Source organism: Pholis gunnellus, assembly GCF_910591455.1.
Source record: "Pholis gunnellus genome assembly, chromosome: 15".
Taxonomy (NCBI): domain Eukaryota; kingdom Metazoa; phylum Chordata; class Actinopteri; order Perciformes; family Pholidae; genus Pholis; species Pholis gunnellus.
This window is the reverse complement of record NC_136542.1, coordinates 666,578-691,040: the sequence shown is the minus strand read 5'-3', so window position 1 is coordinate 691,040 and position 24,463 is coordinate 666,578. Positions and strand designations below refer to the sequence as shown.

The following is a 24,463-nucleotide window of genomic DNA, read 5'->3' as shown; positions in this document are numbered from 1 at the left end:
AAACCCTAAAAGCTGCGTCTCACACCTCTAAAGTCAGATTTAAAGGTATTTCATGCAGCGTTTCCTCTGATTGGACGGTCTCGTGAGCCGTCAGCTGATTGGTCATCTGCTCTGAGTTAACCGTTAAAATATTATTTTACTTTATGCTGACAGAAGCAGTCACACCTTAAACACAACACTGCTGTAAAAACACCTGAGCGCTCACAATCCAGGTAGTGTGTGTGTGTGTGTGTGTGTGTGTGTGTGTGTGTGTGTGTGTGTGTGTGTGTGTGTGTGTGTGTGTGTGTGTGTGTGTGTGTGTGTGTGTGTGTGTGTGTGTGTGTGATGTTTTTACTACATCTATCTGAGTTTGTATTTTAACACTTCAGTTCAAACACCTCAACAATCTTCATCTTGAAGTAATTTGTTTCTATTATTAAATCCTAAAAATCGTATTTTCTTCTAAAAAGAGAAATAAAATCACGACGAGATGATTTCAAACTGTTTTAATAGAAGTTTTATGATTTTTCTTAGAATAATGTGACTTTTGTAGGATTCTCACACTTTGAGCTGATAGTACTTTAACACTTTTACATGAATAAAGTTTTGAATGCAGGAGTTTTACTTGTGTTTTTATACTGTGGTATTAGTACTTTTACACGAGTACAGGCTCTGAATCTATCATTTAACTGTATTAAGATTCTGATTTACATATTGTTTGGTATTTGACTCAGAAACCGTTTGTTACATTTAAACACAAAGGTTATCAAATAAAAGCAGTGAAATAGAAATATAAAGCAGAATTACATGGAAATGAAGTGATACAGTATTGTAGTAAATGTACTTTTGGACAGAGCCAGGCTAGCTGTTTCCTTCTGTTTCCAGCCTTTATGCTAAGCTAAGCTAACAACCGCTCGCTGTAGCTTCATATTAAACGTAGACATGAAAACTGCCTTCAACTCTGATTTGCATTGTTCTCGTCTCTCATACTTAAAACCAGAAATACACCACAAATAATAAATATGTGAATAAAGATATCTTCATCTCTGCTGCTGTGTTCACACATCAACAGGAATAAAACAACCGGAGGAGAATTAATCCTGCAGATTTACAGACACACAATCATAAAGAACATGAAGTTCTTGTTTCTTACCTTAATGATCCTCTTTAGTGTTCCTGCTGTAGCGTCTCAGACAGACTGAGATCCAAAGACGTGTTGGAAGAAGAAGAAATACAGTCTGAACCAAACGTTACCATAGAAGAAGAAGTGTGTGTGTGTGTGTGTGTGTGAACTTTGAAGCCTTTGGATTTACAGCATGAGCAGCTCTGCTCACCTGACGGCAGGTACAGGGGTCAAAGTTCACACTGACAGTAAAGACACACACACACACACACACACACACACACACACACACACACACACACACACAGGTTAATTTTTACCCTATTCACTAAAATGTGTCATTTTACAAAACAGACAGACAGGAAGGAAATCGGAGGAAACACAGAAACTTCAAACCAGCAGAAGATGTTGAGTACATGTTTGAATAAACTTTATTGTTCTCCAGCTCTGATAACAGGACGAGGAGTCAAACAGTTTAAACAACAAGAATACAAAATACAGCAAAGTCACAAAAATAAAAACTTTTACATTTTAGATAGATGAATATTTATATTTGAAGTCTGACCGACAGAAACATCTTTAAAACATTTAAAACTGAATATTCCTGCTCATTACAGTGACACGTTTATCCACTAAAGTCTACTTTACAGACGTTCTCTCATGAAGACTGAATCCTCGAGGACGACGAGCGTCCCGTCATGAGAACAGACGACATGGAGACAGAAAAGGAATCAACGCTTCAGGTCAGAGTTTAACAGAAAGAGCTTCTTCTCTGCTGTTAAAAACACTCGTTTCTATGTTGAGAGGCTTTGAAACCAACCGGAGCGACGAGAAGAAGAAGCAGCTCAGAAATGTGAGTCGGACTCTTTGCTCGAGTTCGTCTTTGGTTTTAACGTTAATTTTAACGTCTAAATGCGTCTTTACGGTTCAAATATCTGGATCTGACGTCGACGGCAGGAAGCTGCTAATGGGGGAAAGAGTTGTGATTTAAGGCACATTCAGAAACGTCTTTCCTTCTATTGACTCGAGTCTACAGTAACAGGAAGGAGGAGAAGAAGAAGAAGCCAGATGTTCATGTGTTATGTTCAGGAACATGTTGTTGTCCGATGCCACTGTGTCTTAATGTGTTAAATATTTGTTGGTAGAAACAATAAAGTGTTTATAAGAAGAGGACGTTTTGAAGCCTCGAGTTCTGCGTTTTGGCCGTCGCCATCTTGTTTTTCCGCAACCAGTGAACAGGAAGTGAGCATATCTGGACTGAGGAGGAGTGACGTAGAGACCTGTCAATCACTGTGTAGCCCCGCCCCTAAAGCATCCCCTGCTTTATGGTCTGTGTGACTCTAAATGGACCATCATTTACTAAATGAACATCATGCTGTATTGAAGAAGACTTGAAACTAGAGATTGAGACCATAAACTCATGTTTACAATGTTTACTGAGGTAATAAATCAAGAGAGAAGTAGAGTCTTTTTCTCATAGACTTCTATACAACCAGAGGAGTCGCCCCCTGGTGGACACTAGAGAGAATGCAGCTTTAACACGTGGAGCTGTGACTTCACTTAAAGAACCGGAGGATAAGTTGCTGTTTTCATTCACAGCATTTCTTTCATAAAATGTGACGCAGGTCTCGAGGAGGAAACCGAGGTCACCGTCTACGCTGCCGTTTACAATGAGGAAACACAAACGTGGACGGTAAAATGCGCCGCAGGACGAGGTTTAAGTCGTCCCCGGAGGCCGAGGTGGGCGTCGTCTCCTCGCTGTTTAAACAGACTCTGACCTTTGACCTCTGACGACCTCAGGAAACCCCGTCAGATGGTCTGTAACTGCTTCCTGTTCTCAAACGTGTGGACGTGAACTACAACATCACCTTACAGTGTTATTCATCTTTTATTTTGAAAACCCATCTACAGGAAGTCAAATGACAATTTTAAATACCTGATTAATTATTTTTACTAATTCATAAAGTTTAAATCATGAAATAATTGCTGGTTACAAAACAACGAACACATTTTTCGGTGGAATAATGTTTTTATTTTCTTTGAAAATGTAAATAAAAACAAAGAAAATGTAATAAAATATTTAAGATTTTCTTTAAAATACTAAAATATATTTTGTTTTATTATTGGAGGGTAAATTATTGGAAGGCCTGACATGGATTTTGTAATTATATATATTTTATATTTTTAAATAAAAGAGATTTAATGTCACAAAAATAGTTTGATTTAATTTGTTTTCAAATGAAAAATGTTGTAAAACTCTTCAGCTTCAGCAGCATGATGGGTAATGTAGTTCGGACTCATTTAGGATCATTTATTGTCTTATTCGTCTCCGTGTGATCACTTCTTCGTCTGTGAACTCAAAGTTACTGCGGATGTAAAAATATAAAAAAGGGAGGAAGTCAAAAATGGAAACTGACTGCAGATCAGCTCCGTTAATATTTAACAACAAAGTATTTTACAGCGACGAAGACGAGGTCACAAGGTCGAGAAACAACGATTTAAAGGACACTTTAAAGTAAAGCTTCTGGCCTTCAGAATAAAAGCAGCAAATAATCATCATCATAATTCAGTAAAAATCAAAATGTAACGTAGCATTGGATTATATGGAATTATTCTGACACTGATTCTCAAAAAACACTATATAAACCTCTAGCACTTTTATTTTGAAGGTCAGAGCTAGTTCCTGTGAAGTCATTTCATCACGAGATCTTTATCGTTTGTTTGCCTCCGAATATTCATCATATTCAGTCATTGAGACGTTCAGAGGAACACGGCGGGAAAAAATTAAGACAGGAAGTTGAAATGTCTTTACAGCAGTGTCCTCTTTCAAAATAAAAGCGTCCAGATTAAATCAGGAGTGTTTTTCTTCTTCGGTGAATTGAATGTGTAAATATAGATCTATATATAGATATATCTATATATAGATATGATCCGTGTCGGTGGTGAGTAAATCCTAAATCTTTGACCTTCCGTCAGTTGGCTGATTGGTTCTCCAGTGAGTCTGAACATCAGGAGGTCAGTGTCCCCCTCCCCTCCCCCCTCCCCCCTCCCTCCCCTCCCCCGCTCTAGTCCTCGCTGTGGTTGTACAGGGTGTTGGTGTTGTTGTCGTCGGCGTCGGTGGGGTTCTTGCGGTGGGACGGAGGCACCAGGTGCTCGGGCAGCTCTCCGGGCAGCTCGTAGCCCTCCAGCTTCACCTTGATGAGGTGCTGGGCGAGCGCGAACTCCTCGTCGTCCAGCATGCCGTCGCGGTCGCAGTCGGCCAGCTTCCAGATCTTCCCCAGCACGGTGTTGGGCAGCCGCGAGTTCATCATCTCCTTCTTGGCGTTGACGCCCGTGATCTTGCCGTTGACGGGCATCAGCATGTAGAAGATCTCGTCGTAGCGGTGCTTCTCGCGGCTGACGATCCAGTCCTCGGCGTCCGCCCCGGCGCTGATGCCCTCGCCGTAGCCCTGACCGAAGGGCCCGTCCTGGGAGCCCTCGAAGGCGCCGCCGGACACCATCGGCGGCGGCGCCTTGGACTCCTCGTCGCGGATCATCGACATCAGGCCGGCGATCTTGGTGGCCAACATCTTGTCGACCGACTCGATCAGCTTCATCTTCAGGGACGGGAACTTGTTGAAGTCGTAGTGCTGCAACATGTCCTGCAGGAGACAGAGGAACACAGTTCTTACTTCCTGTTTCACATCGTTTTTCTCTCTTTTAGGAAAAGTGTTTTCTATTGACGAGAGCTCGTTGAGTGTCTGTTGTAGTTCCTCTCTGTCGCTGACAGATGGCGACAAAAACAAGTTAGTTCACCAAACGCAGTCAAGAACGAGTTCAAGGTAGTAGTATACTTCCTGCTTCTCCTCTACTACATCTCAGAGGTACATATTGTACTTTGTACTGTACTACATCTCAGTACTTCAGTAAGGTTTTAAATGCAGGACTTTGACTTGTAGGGGAGTATTTTCACAGTGTGCAGTAAAGGATCTGAACACTGATGATCACATGAGACTGAGCGGAGCTGAGAGGGTCAAACCTCCGCCTTCTGCAGCTGGACACAGTGTGGTCTGACCTCTGACCTCTGAAGAAGAGCACACACACACACACACACACACACAGTGTGTCTGCAGGAGGATCCAGATAACTCACAACACGTGTCAGAATGTGTGTGTGTGTGTGTGTGTGTCTCATGAGTGTACACATCTCAGCAGGGAACTGAAAAATCTGAAACATTCCCTCTCGTCAATAATCCAAACACACACACACACACACACACACACACACACACACACACACACACACACACACACACACACACACACACACACACACACACACACACACACACACACCTGGCCTGACAGACCAGCTGCAGCGTTCAGTTCAGATCACATGTTGTTCTCATGTGCTGGAGGAAGAACTCTGATCTTCTACTGCAGTCAAAACACAAATATGAGCAACAGATTGAATTTAAAGTCCTCGTGTTTGTAACAATCCATCGATTCAATGATCATCGATCCAGCGTCATCGAAAACATCAACACACATCACCTTTATTTTGAAATGTCTAGACTGTGTCGCCGCCTCTTTCCTGTACTTTGTACTTTGTACTGCACTACGTCTCAGAGGATAACGTGTACTTGTACTGCACTACGTCTCAGAGGATAACGTGTACTTGTACTGCACTACGTCTCAGAGGATAACGTGTACTTGTACTACACTACGTCTCAGAGGATAACGTGTACTTGTACTGCTCTACGTTTATCAGGGATCTGAGGAAATATAAACACCACCAGAATAATAAAGGAATACAAATCATAGCTCCACTGCTACAACATTAAAATACATGTGTACTGCATCAACAATAATGATCTAATAGTGAGTACTTTTACTTTCAAACTTTAAGTACTTTTAGTTAAAACTACCGACATACTTGTCTTTAACCCTCTGAAACACGATATAAACCTCATAAACCTTCACTTTTATAAATAAATATGTGTAAAAAAACATTAAAATGTATGAGCTGAGGATGTAAATAAATACATAAATACATAAGTACATAAAGTACATAAAGTACCTGCATCTTGGTGACGTTGGGGAAGTCTCCGGGGCTGATGTGATGCTCCCTCTGAAGGATGCAGTAGATCTCAGGCAGCCTGGAGATAAGCTCCTCCTTCTTCTTCTCTCTTCCAAACAGAGACGGCATCTCCTTCTTCAGGTAGCTGATGATGTAAGCGTGCACCTGCAGGAGTAGAGACAGAGGGAGGAGGAGGAGGAGGAGGAGGAGGAGGATGAGAAGAAGAAGAAGGTGAGTTGACGGTGATGAAGGCCTAAATGCAAAAAGTTAATCAACATATTTCTACATCCACGTTATGAAAACATTAATCTGGTTTATAAACACTTTACATCTCATACATCTGAGGTTCAGGAGTCAAACAGAACAACAGGAGGTTAAAGGTTAACTACACTGAGGAGGAGGAGGAGGAGGAGGAGGAGGAGGAGGAGGAATGTAGGAGTTCAAAAACCCTTCAATCCTTCATAGCAGTCAACAGCATTAAGGGAGGTGGAAGGAAGGAAGGAAGGAAGGAAGGAAAGGAGGGAGGGAGTAGGGTTATCTTCTGGAGGGAGGACAGATGAACGAGTGATGGATGAGTTCCACTGAGAGCCGCTCATCACAAAACCAGTGAAGGACTGAAAGACCCTCAAGAGGGCGGAGCCTGAATCCTACGACACACAAACCAACCAATCAGAACACAGCAGGAAGTGAACGAAAACAACCATCACTCCTGATGTTAGAGGAGGTGAAAGAAGTGAAGGAGGTGAAAGAAGTGAAGGAGGTGAAAGAAGTGAAGGAGGTGAAAGGAGTGAAGGTTAGGAGTTGAAGGAGACAGAAATAAAAGCTTCTCCTGATTCCTTTTTAAAATAAAACTCCATAATGAATAAATGAATGGATGAATGAATGAATAACGTAATGAATGATGAATGAATGGATGAATATCTACGCTGACCCCCTCCCTGTCTGAACTGAATGCTCAGACATGAAACTTCATCTATTATGAGAGAGTGCTTTCATTTCCTGACTCTGAAACACAACCAAACATCCCAGAATATTCCCAGAATTCCTGAGCAGGTTTCAGCCCCTGAAGGCCTCTCGGTGTTAACGGGTCACTTCCTGTCTCACCTTGGCCAGCCTCGCTCTCTTGATGAGGTCGTTGAGCTTACGGAGCGCCGCGTTTCTCGGGAGGCTCTGGATGTCTTTGAACAGGTCCTGAGACTCCGCCTCAAACAGACGCCTGAGGAGGAAGTGAGCGAGTGAATTCATTCATTAACTCATCAACAAAACAAAACATAAGGGAGAGAATTAACTCAATCATCAAAGAAATAATCAACACAAATGAGTGAACAAATGAATGAACAAAACGGACATGTTATCCTGGACAGCTACATAACTGAATGAATGAATTATACGTATTTAAATAATTCATTCATGTATAAATGAATGAATTATTCCTGACCTGTTCTCAGTGTTCTGCAGCGGTTTGGATGGACGGATGAATGGATGAATGAATGGATGGATGGATGGATGGATGGATGAATGGATGGATGGATGGATGGATGGATGAATGGACGAATGAATGAATAGATAGATGGATGAATGAATGGATGAATATCTGACCCGTTCTCAGTGTTCTGCAGCGATTTGGATGGATGAATGAATGGATGAATGAATGTATGGATGAATGGATGAATGAATGGATGAATATCTGACCTGTTCTCAGAGTTCTGCAGCGGTTTGGATGGATGAATGAATGGATGAATGAATGGATGAATGAATGGATGAATGAATGGATGAATATCTGACCTGTTCTCAGAGTTCTGCAGCGGTTTGGCCCAGAAGGATCCCAGATAGACTCTCACCACCTCTGGAGTGTTGATCACTTTCCCCAGTGACCACATGAGGGCGCCGTACACCCTCATCAGCTGCTGCGTGTCCACCTGAGAGCGCAGGTGAGGAAGAGGTTATTTGTCTCACAAGGACGATGATGTTTCATGTCTTCATCGTCCTCATCGTCCTCATCGTCCTCCTACCTGGTCGGCCTTGTTGAGGACGACTCGGATCTTGTCGTCTTGTCCTTTGAAGGCTCGGATGGCTTCGGAGAACTCGTCTGAAATGTCCAGTTTGTGAGCGTCGAACAGCAGAATGATCCGATCCACGCGCTCCCCGAACCAACGCAGCACCTCCGCAAAGTCATAACCTGCAGACAGGAAGTTCATCCTTTCACAATAAAGTCTGTAAGAACACTTAAACCCGCTTTAAATTTCAATTATATTTAGTTACGATATTATTTTCCTTATTACTTGGATATTCCAACAAATGTCTTTAACAGGAACATTTAGTTATTGATTTATTTATTGACTTCACTTTTCAGACGCCTGGTTTAACTGCAGTGTGTTTAAACCAGTCAAACAGGGTCCGTGTTGGACTGAGGGGTCATCGAGGACACTATTGGAGTCTATTGAGCACCACTCTGAAGGAATAAGAAGAAAATGTGTGTGTGTGTGTGTGTGTGTGTGTGTGTGTGTGTGTGTGTGTGTGTGTGTGTGTGTGTATACACAGTGATATGTGGCAGCAGTTTGGGTGTGGTTCCTCTCAAACTGGGTGACACTCAGCTCTGAAGCTGAACTGAGACAAAAGCTTTTAAAGTCTTGATGTTAGAAAATCCTGCTCAGAGATCAGGAATCTGCTGTTTTCTACTTTACTGTGTTCTACTTTACTGTGTTCTACTTTACTGTGTTCTACTATACTGTGTTCTACTATACTGTGTTCTACTTTACTGTGTTCTACTTTACTGTGTTCTACTTTACTGTGTTCTACTATACTGTGTTCTACTATACTGTGTTCTACTATACTGTGTTCTACTTTACTGTGTTCTACTATACTGTGTTCTACTATACTGTGTTCTACTTTACTGTGTTCTACTATACTGTGTTCTACTATACTGTGTTCTACTTTACTGTGTTCTACTATACTGTGTTCTACTTTACTGTGTTCTACTTTACTGTGTTCTACTATACTGTGTTCTACTTTACTGTGTTCTACTTTACTGTGTTCTACTTTACTGTGTTCTACTTTACTGTGTTCTACTATACTGTGTTCTACTTTACTGCGTTCTACTATACTGCGTTCTACTTTACTGCGTTCTACTATACTGCGTTCTACTCTACTGTTTTCTACTTTACTGTGTTCTACTTTACTGTGTTCTACTTTACTGCGTTCTACTATACTGCGTTCTACTTTACTGCGTTCTACTATACTGCGTTCTACTATACTGCGTTCTACTATACTGTGTTCTACTCTACTGTGTTCTACTTTACTGTGTTCTACTCTACTGTGTTCTACTTTACTGTGTTCTACTTTACTGTGTTCTACTCTACTGTGTTCTACTTTACTGTGTTCTACTCTACTGTGTTCTACTTTACTGTGTTCTACTTTACTGTGTTCTACTCTACTGTGTTCTACTCTACTGTGTTCTACTTTACTGTGTTCTACTTTACTGTGTTCTACTTTACTGTGTTCTACTCTACTGTGTTCTACTTTACTGTGTTCTACTCTACTGTGTTCTACTTTACTGTGTTCTACTTTACTGTGTTCTACTCTACTGTGTTCTACTTTACTGTGTTCTACTTTACTGTGTTCTACTCTACTGTGTTCTACTCTACTGTGTTCTACTTTACTGTGTTCTACTTTACTGTGTTCTACTCTACTGTGTTCTACTTTACTGTGTTCTACTTTACTGTGTTCTACTTTACTGTGTTCTACTCTACTGTGTTCTACTCTACTGTGTTCTACTTTACTGTGTTCTACTTTACTGTGTTCTACTATACTGTGTTCTACTCTACTGTGTTCTACTTTACTGTGTTCTACTTTACTGTGTTCTACGGTTTATCATGACTAACACAACACAAACATCTCAGAGACAAATAAAAACAAAACCATCCGACTTCAGGGACTCGACCAGAAGGAAGAGAGGAATATTTAGGTGAACTGTCCCTTTAAGAGTTATAGAAGCAGGAACATCATCCGTGAGTCACCAGCAGGAGGAAAGTTCCACTTCCTGTTCGGACATCTAGAAAACTACTACTGTTTCTACTGCAGAGACCACACACACACACACACACACACACACACACACACACACACACACACACACACACACACACACACACACACACACACACACACACACACACACACACACACACACACACACACACACACACACACACACACACACACACCTTCAGTAAACACCACCATGCAGATTCACTTCAGTCTGTCGACTCCTTTGAAAACGGCTTCAGATCTTTTTAAATCAACACTTGAACAGAAAATCTGCAAAATCTGCAGTTTTGCTTCAATAAAACAGAATCAGTCAATGAGTCGCCTGATGAATGTCTGACGCTGCCGTGTTGAACAATAGGTTTCACATTTCAACCTTTAACGTGAAGGAGCTGCTGTCCACAATCACAACACTGTTTATGGACACAACACACACACTTGTTACACAACTAAAATTAATTTATGTTAATTTTTATTGTTTATTTTTAGCCAGACAATATTGTTTCAGTTTCGTTTTTCTTAAAGAATATATTTTTTCATTCAGTTTATGCACAATCATTTGAGTTTAAGATAAAAACTTTTATGAATAAAGTTGTTCGTTGGTTTTTATTCGACCTCTTCAGAATAAAGAACGAGGTTTTTATTTCTTCTTTCTGCTGCTCAGCTGGAAGGAATCCTGAATAAAAGATGTGTGAAGGTGTCAGGAACAGCTTCAGGTTACACCTGTTCAGGTGTTTGTTGTGCTGAGTGAGTGAGTGAAGGAGTGAGTGAGTGAAGGAGTGAGAGAAGGAGTGAAGGAGTGAGTGAGTGAGTGAGTGAGTGAAGGAGTGAGTGAGTGAGTGAAGGAGTGAGTGAGTGAGTGAGTGAGTGAAGGAGTGAAGGATACATCAGCTGCATCAGTAACTTCCTGCACCTCTGAGACTGAAAACACTTCCTTCCAGGTTTTAAAAACGGTTCTCTAGGACGACTGATTGCTCCACTTGTTCCACTTCCTGTTCCAAAGGGAAACACCTTCAGACTAACAATACTACTTCCTCTTTAGAGCTGCAACTTACTGTATTCATGTCCTGGAAAAAAATGATGTGTGTGCAGAGTGCAACAGAGGAAACGTAAATGAACGGGAGCTAGTTGGTGTTTGGAGGAGCGTGACTCGTGCTCACATCACATGACACCTTTTTGATATTTATTGTTTATACTTGGTTTTATTTGCACTCTACTTTGTATTGCAGCTGCTGCACAACAAATCTAATCTTTATGATGCAGCAAAATTCACGTAAATACTAAAACACTTTAAAAAAAATGCTTCACTACTCACACACGATGGTGTTTAGGATACAAACAGGGGACCTTGCTACAACGTAGGACCGGTAAATAAATACTGAGCTGGTGTAGGATTTTAAATAAAAATATAGTGTAGACATGACAATGCACCATAAGCATGCAATGTTTTCAAGTATATTTGGGCGTTTACAGAATTAATGTGGGAAAAAATGTAGCTAAAAGTGCTATTAAGCATCTCTTCTCTTTGTTTGGGAATAATGTGTTTGATGCCTGGTTAATACATTTAAAGGAACAGTCAAACGTTTTGGGAAACACAGGAAGAAAGAGATGTATCTTTATGCTTAGCTTAGCATAAAGACTGGAAACAGAGGGAAACTGCTAGCCTGGCTCTGTCTAAAGGCCAAACACACAGAGAGCAGCTCCTCTAAAGTTCACTAATTAACATGCTGGTTTGTTTAGTGTGAATACAAACAGAAATGTTCCTTTAACAAATAATTCCTGCCGTAGAAGTGAAGCGATGGGATGTTGGTCACTGAGTTCATTTACTGGACCAGGACTGAAGCAGACCAGTGAAACCAGAAACCAGCACTGGACTGGACAGGGTGGGACAGAGGACAGAGTCTCTGGGGAAGAAGGGAGGGACTACTGGCTGAAAGCCCAGGAGAACGAGCTGTCAGGTTTATGAGTTTAAGTAAGTGAGGCTCAGATCCAACAGTGACTCAATGAAATACAGAGATTTAAACCCCAGAAGAAGAAGAGAGGAGAGAAAGAACAACAAAGGGTAAAGAAAGGTGAAAGACAAGAGGAGAGACATTAAGAAATGACTTACATGAGAGAAGAAAGATGAGAAGAGAGAGAAGTGAAGAGAAAAGAAGATAAGTTAAGAGTTAAGAGGAGAAGGTAATAAAAGATCAGATACATAAAGCTGAGAAATGCATCAAAGGCAAATATAGTGAAGAAAAATGCATGAATATCAGTCTTTTCAAAATAAATCTCTTAGGATTAAAAAACTAAACTACTTAGGTTGAGGAAAAGATCCTGATTTGGGATAAAATAACTACTGAAGTACTAACGTTACTGCAGCACTAACGTTACTGAAGCTAATGCAGCACTAACGTTACTCAAGTACTAACGTTACTGCAGTACTAATGTTACTGCAGCACTAATATAACTACAGTACTAACGTTACTGAAGTACTAACGTTACTGCAGTACTAACGTTACTCAAGCACTAACGTTACTGCAGCACTAACGTTACTGAAGCTAATGCAGCACTAACGTTACTAAAGTACTAACGTTACTGCAGCACTAACGTTACTAAAGTACTAACGTTACTGCAGTACTGTTACTGCAGCACTAATATAACTACAGTACTAACGTTACTGAAGTACTAACGTTACTGTAGTACTAATGTTACTGCAGCACTAATATAACTACAGCACTAACGTTACTGAAGTACTAACGTTACTGAAGCTAGTGCAGCACTAACGTTACTCAAGTACTAACGTTACTGAAGCTAATGCAGTACTAACGTTACTGCAGCACTAAAGTTACTGAAGTACTAACGTTACTGAAGTACTAACGTTACTGTAGTACTAACGTTACTGAAGCTAGTGCAGCACTAACGTTACTCAAGTACTAACATTACTGAAGCTAGTGCAGCGCTAACGTTACTGCAGCACTAAAGTTACTGAAGTACTAACGTTACTGTAGTACTAACGTTACTGAAGCTAGTGCAGCACTAACGTTACTAAAGTACTAACGTTACTGCAGTACTAATGTTACTGCAGCACTAATATAACTACAGTACTAACGTTACTGAAGTACTAACGTTACTGTAGTACTAACGTTACTGTGTTCTCCTGACTGAAATATCAGTTGACTCATCCACCCCCCTCCCCTTACGGCGCATTATTTTTGTAGCTTTTGCTATGATTGCTGGATGACGTGTGATATCTACGTCACGTTTGCAGGTTACGTGTGGACGCTGGAGAGGAATCGCCTCAACTTTATTACCGCAGAACAATTTGACTGTTTGAAATAAATCTAACTGAACACGAAGACAAAAAATAATCTGAACTCACAAGAACTTCTACAAAACAAACATGGAGGTCGACACCTCGACACAACAGGTGGTAAAATAAAACGTGTGTCTACAGTGAAGCAGCTGCAGAACACACACACACACACACACACACACACACATGTTCTGTCAGAGCAGTAGCTGTAATCTGTCAGTGATGCTGCTGATGTAATGTGTGTGTTTAAAGTCTTCAGGAGGAATTTAAATCTAAATGTTTCCAGATGGAGGGAACGCCCGCCACCGCTTCCTGTGGCCCCTCCCTCTAATCCCGCCCCCCCCCCCCCCCCCCCGTTTAGCTGAGGCCTTTAACGGATGCTGTCATCACCATCATCATCATCATCATCATCATCATCATGACTCGCTACGAGAGCAGCAGGAGAAACTTCATCGTGTTTCTGCAGAACAAGTCAAGGCACTGCCTCCTCATTTGCATGTTTTTTGAGGGTTCATAACAGCTAATATTCTCCTAAAACTAAACATAAATCAAAGGCAATGAAGGACAGTTTGAAGTTAACATTCCTCCATGTGTCGGCTCCAACGCGCCTTAATGGAAGCGTCAGATTAAAAGTTAAATCATGACGCACGAAAATACAATTTTCCACCTTTGTGGACAATAAAGTGGTATTCTTTACTATTTGTTCTATTTATTGCTCGTTTAAAATAACTTTTTTTATTCTTCCATGCCTTTTTTTTTACCCACATGTAACAAAAAAAATATATGTTTTCAATAAGTGTGTAAATATACAGTCGGTTTGCTGAGTTTTCATACAATTTGCTAGCTTTTGCATATTTTATAAGGAATTACTCCAAAACGTGATGTTTAAAACCTACTGATTAAATACTCCATATTTCAGTGTTACGTATACATTAGAACATAATTCACTGCATTCTTTATATTTATGTATCAGTCTATAATATCCTATATGTTTTAGGAAAATCCTACCTTTTCTGCCTTTAAAATACATTTATGCTCCTGACTTTTTTACTTTCATCTCAGGTAAAATGTTTAACAAAGTACTAGCACTACATAGAGTAAAGGTACATAAATACATAAGTACTAATCCTGTATTGTTACTGCAGATCTTAAAACAGATTAGATGAGAAACATCCTGATAGTTTCTCTGGTTTCAGGTCCTCATTCATGAACTCTTGTGGTTAAAGATCAGCAGCAGTGATCCATCAGAGGAAACAGACGAGAGACAAAACAGGAAGTGAGGGATGAAGAATTTCACAAGAACGTTTTACTGTGAAAAACCTTCTGCACCTGTTGGTCCTGAGGACCAGGACAGTTTATGAAAATCTGTGTTTTTGGGGGTTAAAGTAGAAATTATGTCCCAATGGTGGTGCTACAGAAACCATCAGGTGGTTCCCAAAATCATTAGGATTCAGTCTAGTCACGACAGCCAAGTCCCGAATCCCAAACTTTGAATTTTGAGTCATAAGGAAGTCTGAATGGAGTTGTTCGGCAAATGTTTTTGCAATTTTAACAACAGAGTAATTATACATTAAATTAATGTAAAATGTTTTTTTATTCATTTGTTAAAATAAGTTTGTTAAAACAAGTACGAGTTAAGTTAAGTGCCAGCTTACTGGGAGTGAACAGTGTTAAGAATAAGCCCTCTCCCTGGTCTGTCAGGGCACTGTGACCTCAGACCTCTGCTGCCTGAGAGGTTAAACTGAGCGACGAACGAAACGTTTGGATCCCAAGAGGCCGACTGCGCTCTGACTTCATACAATATGAGGAAGTGAAAGAATCTCAAGGCCTATTATGCCACAACACGAAAGGAGCGAGAGCTTAGTCAGCTAACGCACACACACACACACACACACACACACACACAGAGAGAGGTCATTACCTCTGCTGATTCGCTGCTTCTCTCCAGACAGGATACCAGGAGTGTCGATGATGCTGATGCTCTGAAGAACCTGATTGGGCATCTGAGAGCAGATGAACCTGAACACAGAGAGAGAGAGGAATCCATCATCGTCTATCATGAGTGTGTGTGTGTGTGTGTGTGTGTGGTTATATCACAGAGAAAACAATAAACAGACATTTAAAAAAATATGCACGTTAATTTACAGCATATGACTGTTTTTTACATTTTGTGTTGCATTTAACAAGCCAGATAAAACACGTTAATAGGAGTAGTTTTTTTAAGTAGTTTTTTAATTTGTCCGGATAGCCAGGCTAGCAGTTTCCCCCCCGCTTCCAGTCTTTATGCTAAGCTAGGCTAACCACGTCCCGGTTATGGTGAACATCAAAGAGAAAAATAATATTTACCAAAATGTTAAACCGTTTCTTTAAAGGATGTAGTCTAGAGACAAAAGATTAATTTGTTTGTGTGTGTGTGTGTGTGTGTGACCTCCATGTTACCTCATCATAAATATAAACTTAAATTTAGCCGACGGACTGCGGCGGCGGGGAAAAAACAAAACGGCCGCGCCAACACGTGGTGACGCACACACACTTCCCCCTGGAAACAATAACTTACTGTGGTTCCTCCATCACACCAGGACGAGGTGGGATTCCTGGTTAAAGGAATGCACTTCAACACACACACACACACACATTAACACACACACTTCAACACACACACACACATTAACACACACACACTTCAACACACACACACACATTAACACACACACACTTCAACACACACACACACACAGTTCGAGGGTTGACTGTCTCTCCACTTCCTGCTGCCACTCTGAGAAATATTTCGGGACAGAGGAAATACGTTTGGACCGGAGAGTTTTTAGCTAAATTTAAACCCTCGCTACGAACTAACAGTGTGTGTGTGTGTTTACATGTCAATCAGGCCTGGAGGGGTCATTTCCCGGGTCGGGAGTGTTTTGAGGAAAGCAGTGACAGCAGTGTGAAGAGCTGATCTAAGTGTGTGGAGTCACGACAGTTCGTCAGAACAAGAGTTCTACGACTGAAGAAGGAAGCTTCGTTTATACGCTTCGTTGTGCACCTCTGGATTTATAACTCTGGATTTATAACTCTGGATTTATAACTCTGGATTTATAACTCTGGATTTATAACTCTGGATTTATAACTCTGGATTTATAACTCTGGATTTATACCTCTGGATTTATAACTCTGGATTTATAACTCTGGATTTATAACTCTGGATTTATAACTCTGGATTTATAACTCTGGATTTTTGTAACTTGGCGATGTGCCAAATAGTTCACTGATAAAAACATGATTTATGTGTCTGAGGATGAAACAAAGAAGTTAGTTTGTAGATGCTTTAGAAACAGGAGGTGGTCAAAATCTACATTATAGTAAATATTTTGCAGCCAAATCAAAGAGTTTACAGGATGTTCACCTTTGTTTCTTTAGAATACATTTAATACTTAACTTCTTTCTTTACAGGGTTTGTATGACGGCGATGAAGTAGTTCATGAATATGAGACATGAGTTTACTGATAATTACAATCCCTCCTCAGCAGGTTGGTTTGTGGTGTTTTGTTGGTTTCACTCGTCGTCTTTTTGATTTTTCACATTTCATTTTGTTTGTTCGTCCTCTGACGTTTCAGAGAATAAAGCAACAAACGGTGAAACTATCGGTGTCAAGCGCCAGTTTAAACTGAGCTTAAACATCTTAAAAGGAGTTTAAACTGAGCTTAAACTGAGTTTGAACTGAGTTTGAACTGAGCTTAAACGGCGCAAAAGTGCAAAATATTATAAGTCTAGGACTTTTATTGTGAAAGGTAAGAAGGGGAGGAGTGGATCTGGTCTGCAGTTCTGAACAACACGATTGGTTGTTGATTTTATTCGTGGTTAGAAAGCTCTGGAGAAAAAATGCTGCGGAATATTAATATTCACAAACCTCAACGAGTGTTTCATTCTGGATTAATCAGCCGCTCAGAGACTCACGTCCTCCAGTTATTGTTTTGTGTTTTTAAAGATATTCAGGTCGCATCAAAGAAAAGCTTCAGAGCCTTAAGAAGCTACAACGAGCCAATGTTTAAAATATTATCAGTGATGAATCTTTGAAAAAATGAAACAGGTGTGTGTGTGTACCTGTGTGTGTGTGTGTGTGTGTGTACCTGTGTGTGTGTGTGTGTGTGTACCTGTGTGTGTGTGTGTGTGTGCCTGTGTGTGTGTACCTGTGTGTGTGTACCTGTGTGTGTGTACCTGTGTGTGTGTGTGTGTATACCTGTGTGTGTGTGTGTGTGTGTGTGTGTGTGTGTGTGTGTGTGTGTGTGTGTGTACCTGTGTGTGTGTGTGTACCTGTGTGTGTGTGTATGCGTGTATACCTCTGTGTGTGTGTGCATACCTGTGTGTGTGTGTGTGTGTGTGTGTGTATACCTGTGTGTGTGTGTATGCGTGTGTGTGTGTGTGTGTATACCTGTGTGTGTGTGTGTATGCGTGTGTGTGTGTGTGTGTATACCTGTGTGTATGCGTGTGTGTGTGTGTGTGTGTGTGTGTGTGTGTGTGTATACCTGTGTCTGCGTGTGTGTATGTGTGTGTGTGCGTGTGTATACCTGTGTGTGTGTGTGCGTGTGTGTATGTGTGTGTGTGTATACCTGTGTGTGCGTGTGTGTGTACCTGTGTGTGCGTGTGTGTGTACCTGTTGAGGAAGGAGTTTCCGAACGCGTTGAGCTTCCTAAACGGCTTCTTGGGGTCGACCACCAGAGCGTTGCCGGGGACGATGCCCTCGTTCTCACCGTACATCACGGCGATGAAGCCGTCGGTGGTCGGCTCAGGACCGATACGCATACCTGGGAAATCCTGCTCCAACAGGTACCTGGGGGGGGGGGGGGGGCAGAGTTAGTTCACACACTACATCTCCCAGGTATCCTTTCATCTCAAGGAAGGAAGAGATGGAGGACGCGTCTCTTTCCTCTCACTTCCTGTTTACACTTCAAACCAACATTTTCATTTGTAACTGTGTTTACCGTCACACATCTCTTCATATCTTATCTCACGTTTCTTCTGCACTATATTAAATTAGCACTTAGCACTAGCTCGGCTACACCCGTAGGTCACGTGACCCCGGTGTCGTCCGGAGCTTTTATTTTGACGGGTAGTTTGAGCCAACAGGAAGAGCCGGGCGGTGTTTAAACTTGTCTTCACCCGCATCAACAGCAGTTTGTCCAAATCCAGATTATACACACACACACACACACACACACACACACACACACACACACATCACACACACCTTTATTGATAAAGCTTCAATCTGACAGGAGATTTAAGAACAAACACACGGATAAAAAGATCAAAATAAGGAAAACTAAACGCACAAAGTTCATCGTGCTACTGTCCACGCGTGTGGACCAATCAGAGGCCGCGACGCCGGTTTCATTTCACCTCCACCAAAGAAGAAGAAGAACGAGCAAAAATATGTTGACCCTGCAATTTACTGGCAACTTCTTCCCATGATTCATTGCATTATTTCAGTTCCCATGATTCATAGCATTCCTCGGGGCAGGGTGTGGCCTCGGTGGGGGAACACACACACACACACACACACACACACACTGTAGCAGCAGCAGCTATTCCTCTGCAGCTCGTGTTTGACGTAAACTGACTGCAGGTCAGTTCTGAAGGTCTGGTTTGCTTCCAAAACGTACAACTGTTTGTACCCGACACACACACACACACACACACACACACACACACACACACACACACACACACACACACACACACACACACACACACACACGATAAGCTCAGGGAGCTTCTTTCCTTCCAGGCCACCGTAGAGTTCACATTGTGCGTTTGGAGAGTGGACATGTGTTCACTCAGCACAAAGCACACTGAAACTGCTGCTGCGTTCAAGGACACTCTGACAAACAAACCTCAGCAATCCGTTAAACGGTGTGTTCTTTGTCTGGTGTCATCATTTCTACGAGCTGAACAACCGTATCGAGCCGTTAAACTCTGTGATGTCTCACTGCGTCAGTGTTTAATGTTTTATGTTTAATCAAGCCGTTCATATTAACTCAGGTGTCAGCGTGGAACTAACCCAAAGCTTTAAATATGAAGATGTTCACATGAAGTTTCAAAACTCGAACATATTCAGTAAACCTCTAAAGACAAAAACACTTCAGAAGCTGTGAGCAAAGCATGTTTGACATTCGTGCTTTTTAAGCCATTTAAACACGTCGAGACCCGAAATAAAGTCACATCAAAGTCCACTGAAGGAGCGGCCTGATGAAGGCCTTCTTACTGTCTACAGCAGAGACTCAAGGTCCAGTCCGTCACCACAGACCTGGTCTCTACCTCTGGAGTGTGTTCATGCACGGTTAGTGTGTGGAAGTGAGATCTGTCTGCATCACTGTACAGGTTTGAGCCTCCGTGTGTGTGTGTGTGTGTGTGTGTGTGTGTGTGTGTGTGTGTGTGTGTGTGTGTGTGTGTGTGTTGATCAGCTCTTTAACTCGTGACGACGTACCAGCCTCCAGGATTAACAAGGACTGAGGTCATGAGTCTAACATGCAGCGTTTATGGATAAAAAGTCTGGGTTGGTGATTATTATGAAGTCTGGATCTTAAATGATCAGAGAAACAAGCCGGGAGGTCACTGAGCTTAGCTTAGAACAGGTGTATCATGGGTAATATCATAGGTATATAATGGGTAAATTATAGGTATATCATAGGTAATATAATAGGTATATATAAGGTAATATAATAGGTAATATCATAGGTATATTATAGGTAATATAATAGGTATATCATAGGTATATTATAGGTATATCATAGGTATATCATAGGTATATCATAGGTATATCATAGGTATATCATGGGTAATATTATAGGTATATCACAGGTATATAATGGGTAAATTATAGGTATATTATAGGTATATCATAGGTATATAATGGGTAAATTATAGGTATATTATAGGTATATCATAGGTAATATAATAGGTATATTATAGGTATATCATAGGTATATAATGGGTAATATCATAGGTATATCATAGGTATATTATAGGTATATCATAGGTATATTATAGGTAATATAATAGGTATATTATAGGTATATCATAGGTATATTATAGGTAATATCATAGGTATATTATAGGTATATCATAGGTATATTATAGGTATATCATAGGTATATTATAGGTAATATCATAGGTATATTATAGGTATATCATAGGTATATTATAGGTAATATCATAGGTATATTATAGGTATATCATAGGTATATTATAGGTAATATCATAGGTATATTATAGGTATATTATAGGTAATATCATAGGTATATTATAGGTATATCATAGGTATATTATAGGTAATATCATAGGTATATTATAGGTATATCATAGGTATATTATAGGTAATATCATAGGTATATTATAGGTATATCATAGGTATATTATAGGTAATATCATAGGTATATTATAGGTATATCATAGGTATATTATAGGTAATATCATAGGTATATTATAGGTATATCATAGGTATATTATAGGTAATATCATAGGTATATTATAGGTATATAATGGGTAAATTATAAGTATATTTAGTGACATCTAGCGCTACAGGAGCGGAGGAGGAGGTTGTTTGTCACACGGGGATTCGAGGCATTTTAAAGGACATTTTATTCCGTTTAAAACAGGATTTGTGTTCATGTGTTGAATGTAGTCGTGGACGTATCGATACACGATCATTTAAAAATGACATATTGTGCATTTAATGGTTCAACAGAAACACCCTGAAACACTCGGGTGTACAAATAAACACAAAACGTAGTTTCATGTCATTTTGTTTGTTCACTTTGTCTCAGAATCCTGCAGAAGGAGAAAGTCTTTAGTGTTCACTGATTGTTCTAGACCGATGTTGGTCAGTGGTTCATGAGGTCTGAAGATGATGGTTGAAGTCCTTCACTGTACTGTGCTGTGGTTCTGGTTCTGGTTCATCCCGTCATGACAATAAGACCCCAACGAGGGACCAACGGTCTGACTGCAGAGCTTCTATGTTAATCATCATGTTACCGTGTGGAGGTCATGCTCTCACTCCAGCATTTCAAGACGCACATGAACGATTTAAAATAAAGGTCAGCACATAGAAGCAGGATGCACCCCCCCCCCCCCCCCACAGGACTGCTGCAGGACCCCCCAGTCCTCATCTTCAACAACAACGGAAACGTGCAGCAGAGATCAGCAGCGTGACGAGAGACAGAACAATGGAGGATCAGTGACACCCAGCACACCTGCACCCACACGCTGACAGGCTGGTAACAGCACTACACTTCCCATGAGCCTCAGCTGCTGCTCAGGCTTTCACAATAAAGGTACATTTTAGAAACAACAGCCCACATGTCAGGTAGTCAGTAAACACACCAGACTGTCAAACACGTCCTCAGAGTGAAATACCTTCAAACCCCCGAAGGGACAGAAGGACACGGTGCGTTTAAGAGTCTTTAGAAGTATTTATATATATATATATATATATATATATATATATATATATATATATATATATATATATATATATATATATATATAGGTCTAGAGGTGTACAGGTCTAGAGGACCAGAGACCGGGAGGAGTGTGACCTGATGAAGCAGAGGAACTCTCTACAACTCATGACACGGACTGTACGGGGCGGGGCGCGCGCTCACCTGATGAAGGTGGTCTTCCCGGTGGAGTACTGGCCCACCAGCAGCACCATGGGCTTGCTCTGGAAGTCGGCGGCCTCCAGGGCCGGAGAGTGGAAGTCATGGAAGAGGTAGGTCTCCTCCAGCGGCAGCAGCTTCTTCAGGTAGAGGCCCTGCAGCCCCTCCGTCACCGTCTGGTACATCTCTCCGTCCTTGTTGCGTCCTCCCTGCTCCTGCTTCACCCAGCTGAACATGCTGCTGCTCACGCGCTCCACCACTTCCCTGTTTCGATGTTTCCAAATGTTCCGGGAGCTTTTCGGCTCCTTCTCGCTCCGTCGTTCCTCCTCCTGACTGAGGAGGCGGAAAGAGAGAGAGAGCGAGTGCGCGCGTGCGCGTGTGTGTGTGTGTGTGTCACCTTGGGAGTCTTCGCTGCTCTGCACACACTGCCTCCTCTGTGCGCGTGTTTGTGGTGACGTGACCGCTGGTGCGCCCTACCTGAGGGGGGGGGGGGGCACCGCCCTTTTGCTCCTGTGACGCAGCCTAATGCACGCACACGCGGACACACGCGCATACATGTAGTTTATCATAAACCAGCCACATCAGCTGATCACATGGACGCTACAGATTCATAACGTGGTCATTTGTGAATGAAGTTCTTAATAAACATCAAATTATTATTATTATTATTTCAACGGTAAAGAAGTAACTTTTAACATCAACATGAAATCATTGATTAACGAAGAATAAGAGAAGATAGAAAATCTGTTTCTCTTTAAACTGGTTTGCTTTCTTAAATAAATAAATAAATGTGTGTGTCTTCATCATCTTCATCATCTTCATCACGTGTCCTGTAGCGCCCCCTGCTGGAGGACGCCCAGCGTCACACGGTCTGTTCCACAGCGCTGCACGCACGCACACACACACACACACACACACACACACACTGGATGGAGTTCATCTGATGTGCAGACCTGCTGCACTGAACTGGGTTTATGTATCTGATCTCTATTATTGAGCTCTACTGGTGTCTGCTGTTGCTCAGCGGCTCACAGAGGATTGAGCTGTTAAAGATTCCTGCATGTAGAGTGACTCTCATCCCGTTTACCTTCTAACATCAGAGCTACTCTGCTGCTCTGCGAGGAGTGAGGAGTGAGGAGTGAGGAGTGAGGAGGGAGGAGGGAGGAGTGAGGAGTGAGGAGTGAGGAGGGAGGAGTGAGACTTTGAGACTTTTTATTCATATCTTGCGCTGTAGCTGTGATTTGCCTTTTAGCTTCATTTTACTTTTTCTTTTGAACATGCATCAAATAAGTAAAACTAAACTAAACAAGAATCACAAATAAAATGAACAGTAAATACAACAAACTGTCAAAAAACAAATACTCATAAACAACATAAATAAATATATTATTTTCTAAAAGGAAGTTAGTAGAATTATGCACTTATATGGTCCGACCTCTTCATAACTCAAACAATCATTGACTTATGATAGCATACGGTATAGACGTCGTCATCATGTCTCTGTGAGCTGCTGGGAGAAGCCTTGCAGCACATCGGACACACTAACCTTACTGGCTTTATTGGGCGGAGCTTCACATGCTGTCCTGTAGGTTAAACTTGTCAAGACCCTGAAGATGAAACCGATGCCAAACTCCTGGAAAATGTGCATATTTAAGCCATCCTTGCTGTTTAGAAGCGCTGACAAACGACTACTAATTATGACTTTACACACCTGCCTGCTGAATTGGCTAAAAGACTTCATTCATTCGACATCTTATATAAAGTCATACGACTTGTGTTTCCTTCTTGCTAAGCAAGAGAGGTTTAAATCGGACATTTTATATGAAGTCTGGCATGAAGTTTATTTCAGCTGAATATCCCATAATACTAGATTCATTTGCCGGCAGTCTGAGGTTTTAATATATTAAAAGATCCTTTTTCATTGAGAGCAACAGTTTGGTATGAAACTCACCTGGTATGGAAGATCATTTCAGATGAAAGTTAGAAATGATCAGAAATACTCTTGATGAATCAAAATGTAGAAATAATATTTTAACATTTCAACTTTCTAAATCAGGATTTTGAGATGCTCTACTTGATGCATTTATATGTAAACAGATTCAAACGTGATGAGAATCAACATGTGAAACGTGGAAACAGTTTTGTCTTCTGACTGCGTCGGATTCTTCTAACGGGACTCTTTGTTGTCTTGTAATGTGCCGTGTGGACACCAGGGGGCGCAGCGTCCTCGTCTAATAGTTTGAGCTTCAGCTACCTGAACAAACATCACTGGACAAGCTGTAAAAATAACTATTCTTTATTGAGAGA

The 24,463-nt window shown here is 41.2% G+C and overlaps 1 protein-coding gene across 1 annotated transcript; it reads right to left on the bottom strand.

The window, feature by feature from the left end:
* Positions 1-4,166: 4,166 nt before the first annotated feature.
* ehd4 (EH-domain containing 4) lies at positions 4,167-22,553 on the bottom strand. Its single transcript, XM_079174960.1, has 8 exons — positions 22,163-22,553; positions 18,154-18,330; positions 15,424-15,521; positions 8,173-8,339; positions 7,946-8,079; positions 7,265-7,376; positions 6,161-6,325; positions 4,167-4,743 (listed from the first exon to the last, which is right to left on the bottom strand). Exons 1-8 carry the CDS (start codon positions 22,390-22,392, stop codon positions 4,168-4,170), a joined length of 1,659 nt encoding a protein of 552 aa, XP_079031086.1. The 5' UTR covers positions 22,393-22,553; the 3' UTR covers position 4,167.
* Between the last annotated feature and the right edge of the window lie 1,910 nt (positions 22,554-24,463).

Excerpts from the sequence above, each read along its gene's own strand:
- ehd4 (XM_079174960.1), bottom strand. The coding sequence starts at position 22,392 with ATGTTCAGCTGGGTGAAGCAGGAGCAGGGAGGACGCAACAAGGACGGA. Across the intron at positions 8,080-8,172 it reads TCCTCAACAAGGCCGACCAG|GTGGACACGCAGCAGCTGAT; the intron begins GTAGGAGGACGA and ends CTGCGCTCTCAG. Across the intron at positions 4,744-6,160 it reads CCAACGTCACCAAGATGCAG|GACATGTTGCAGCACTACGA; the intron begins GTACTTTATGTA and ends TGTCTCCTGCAG.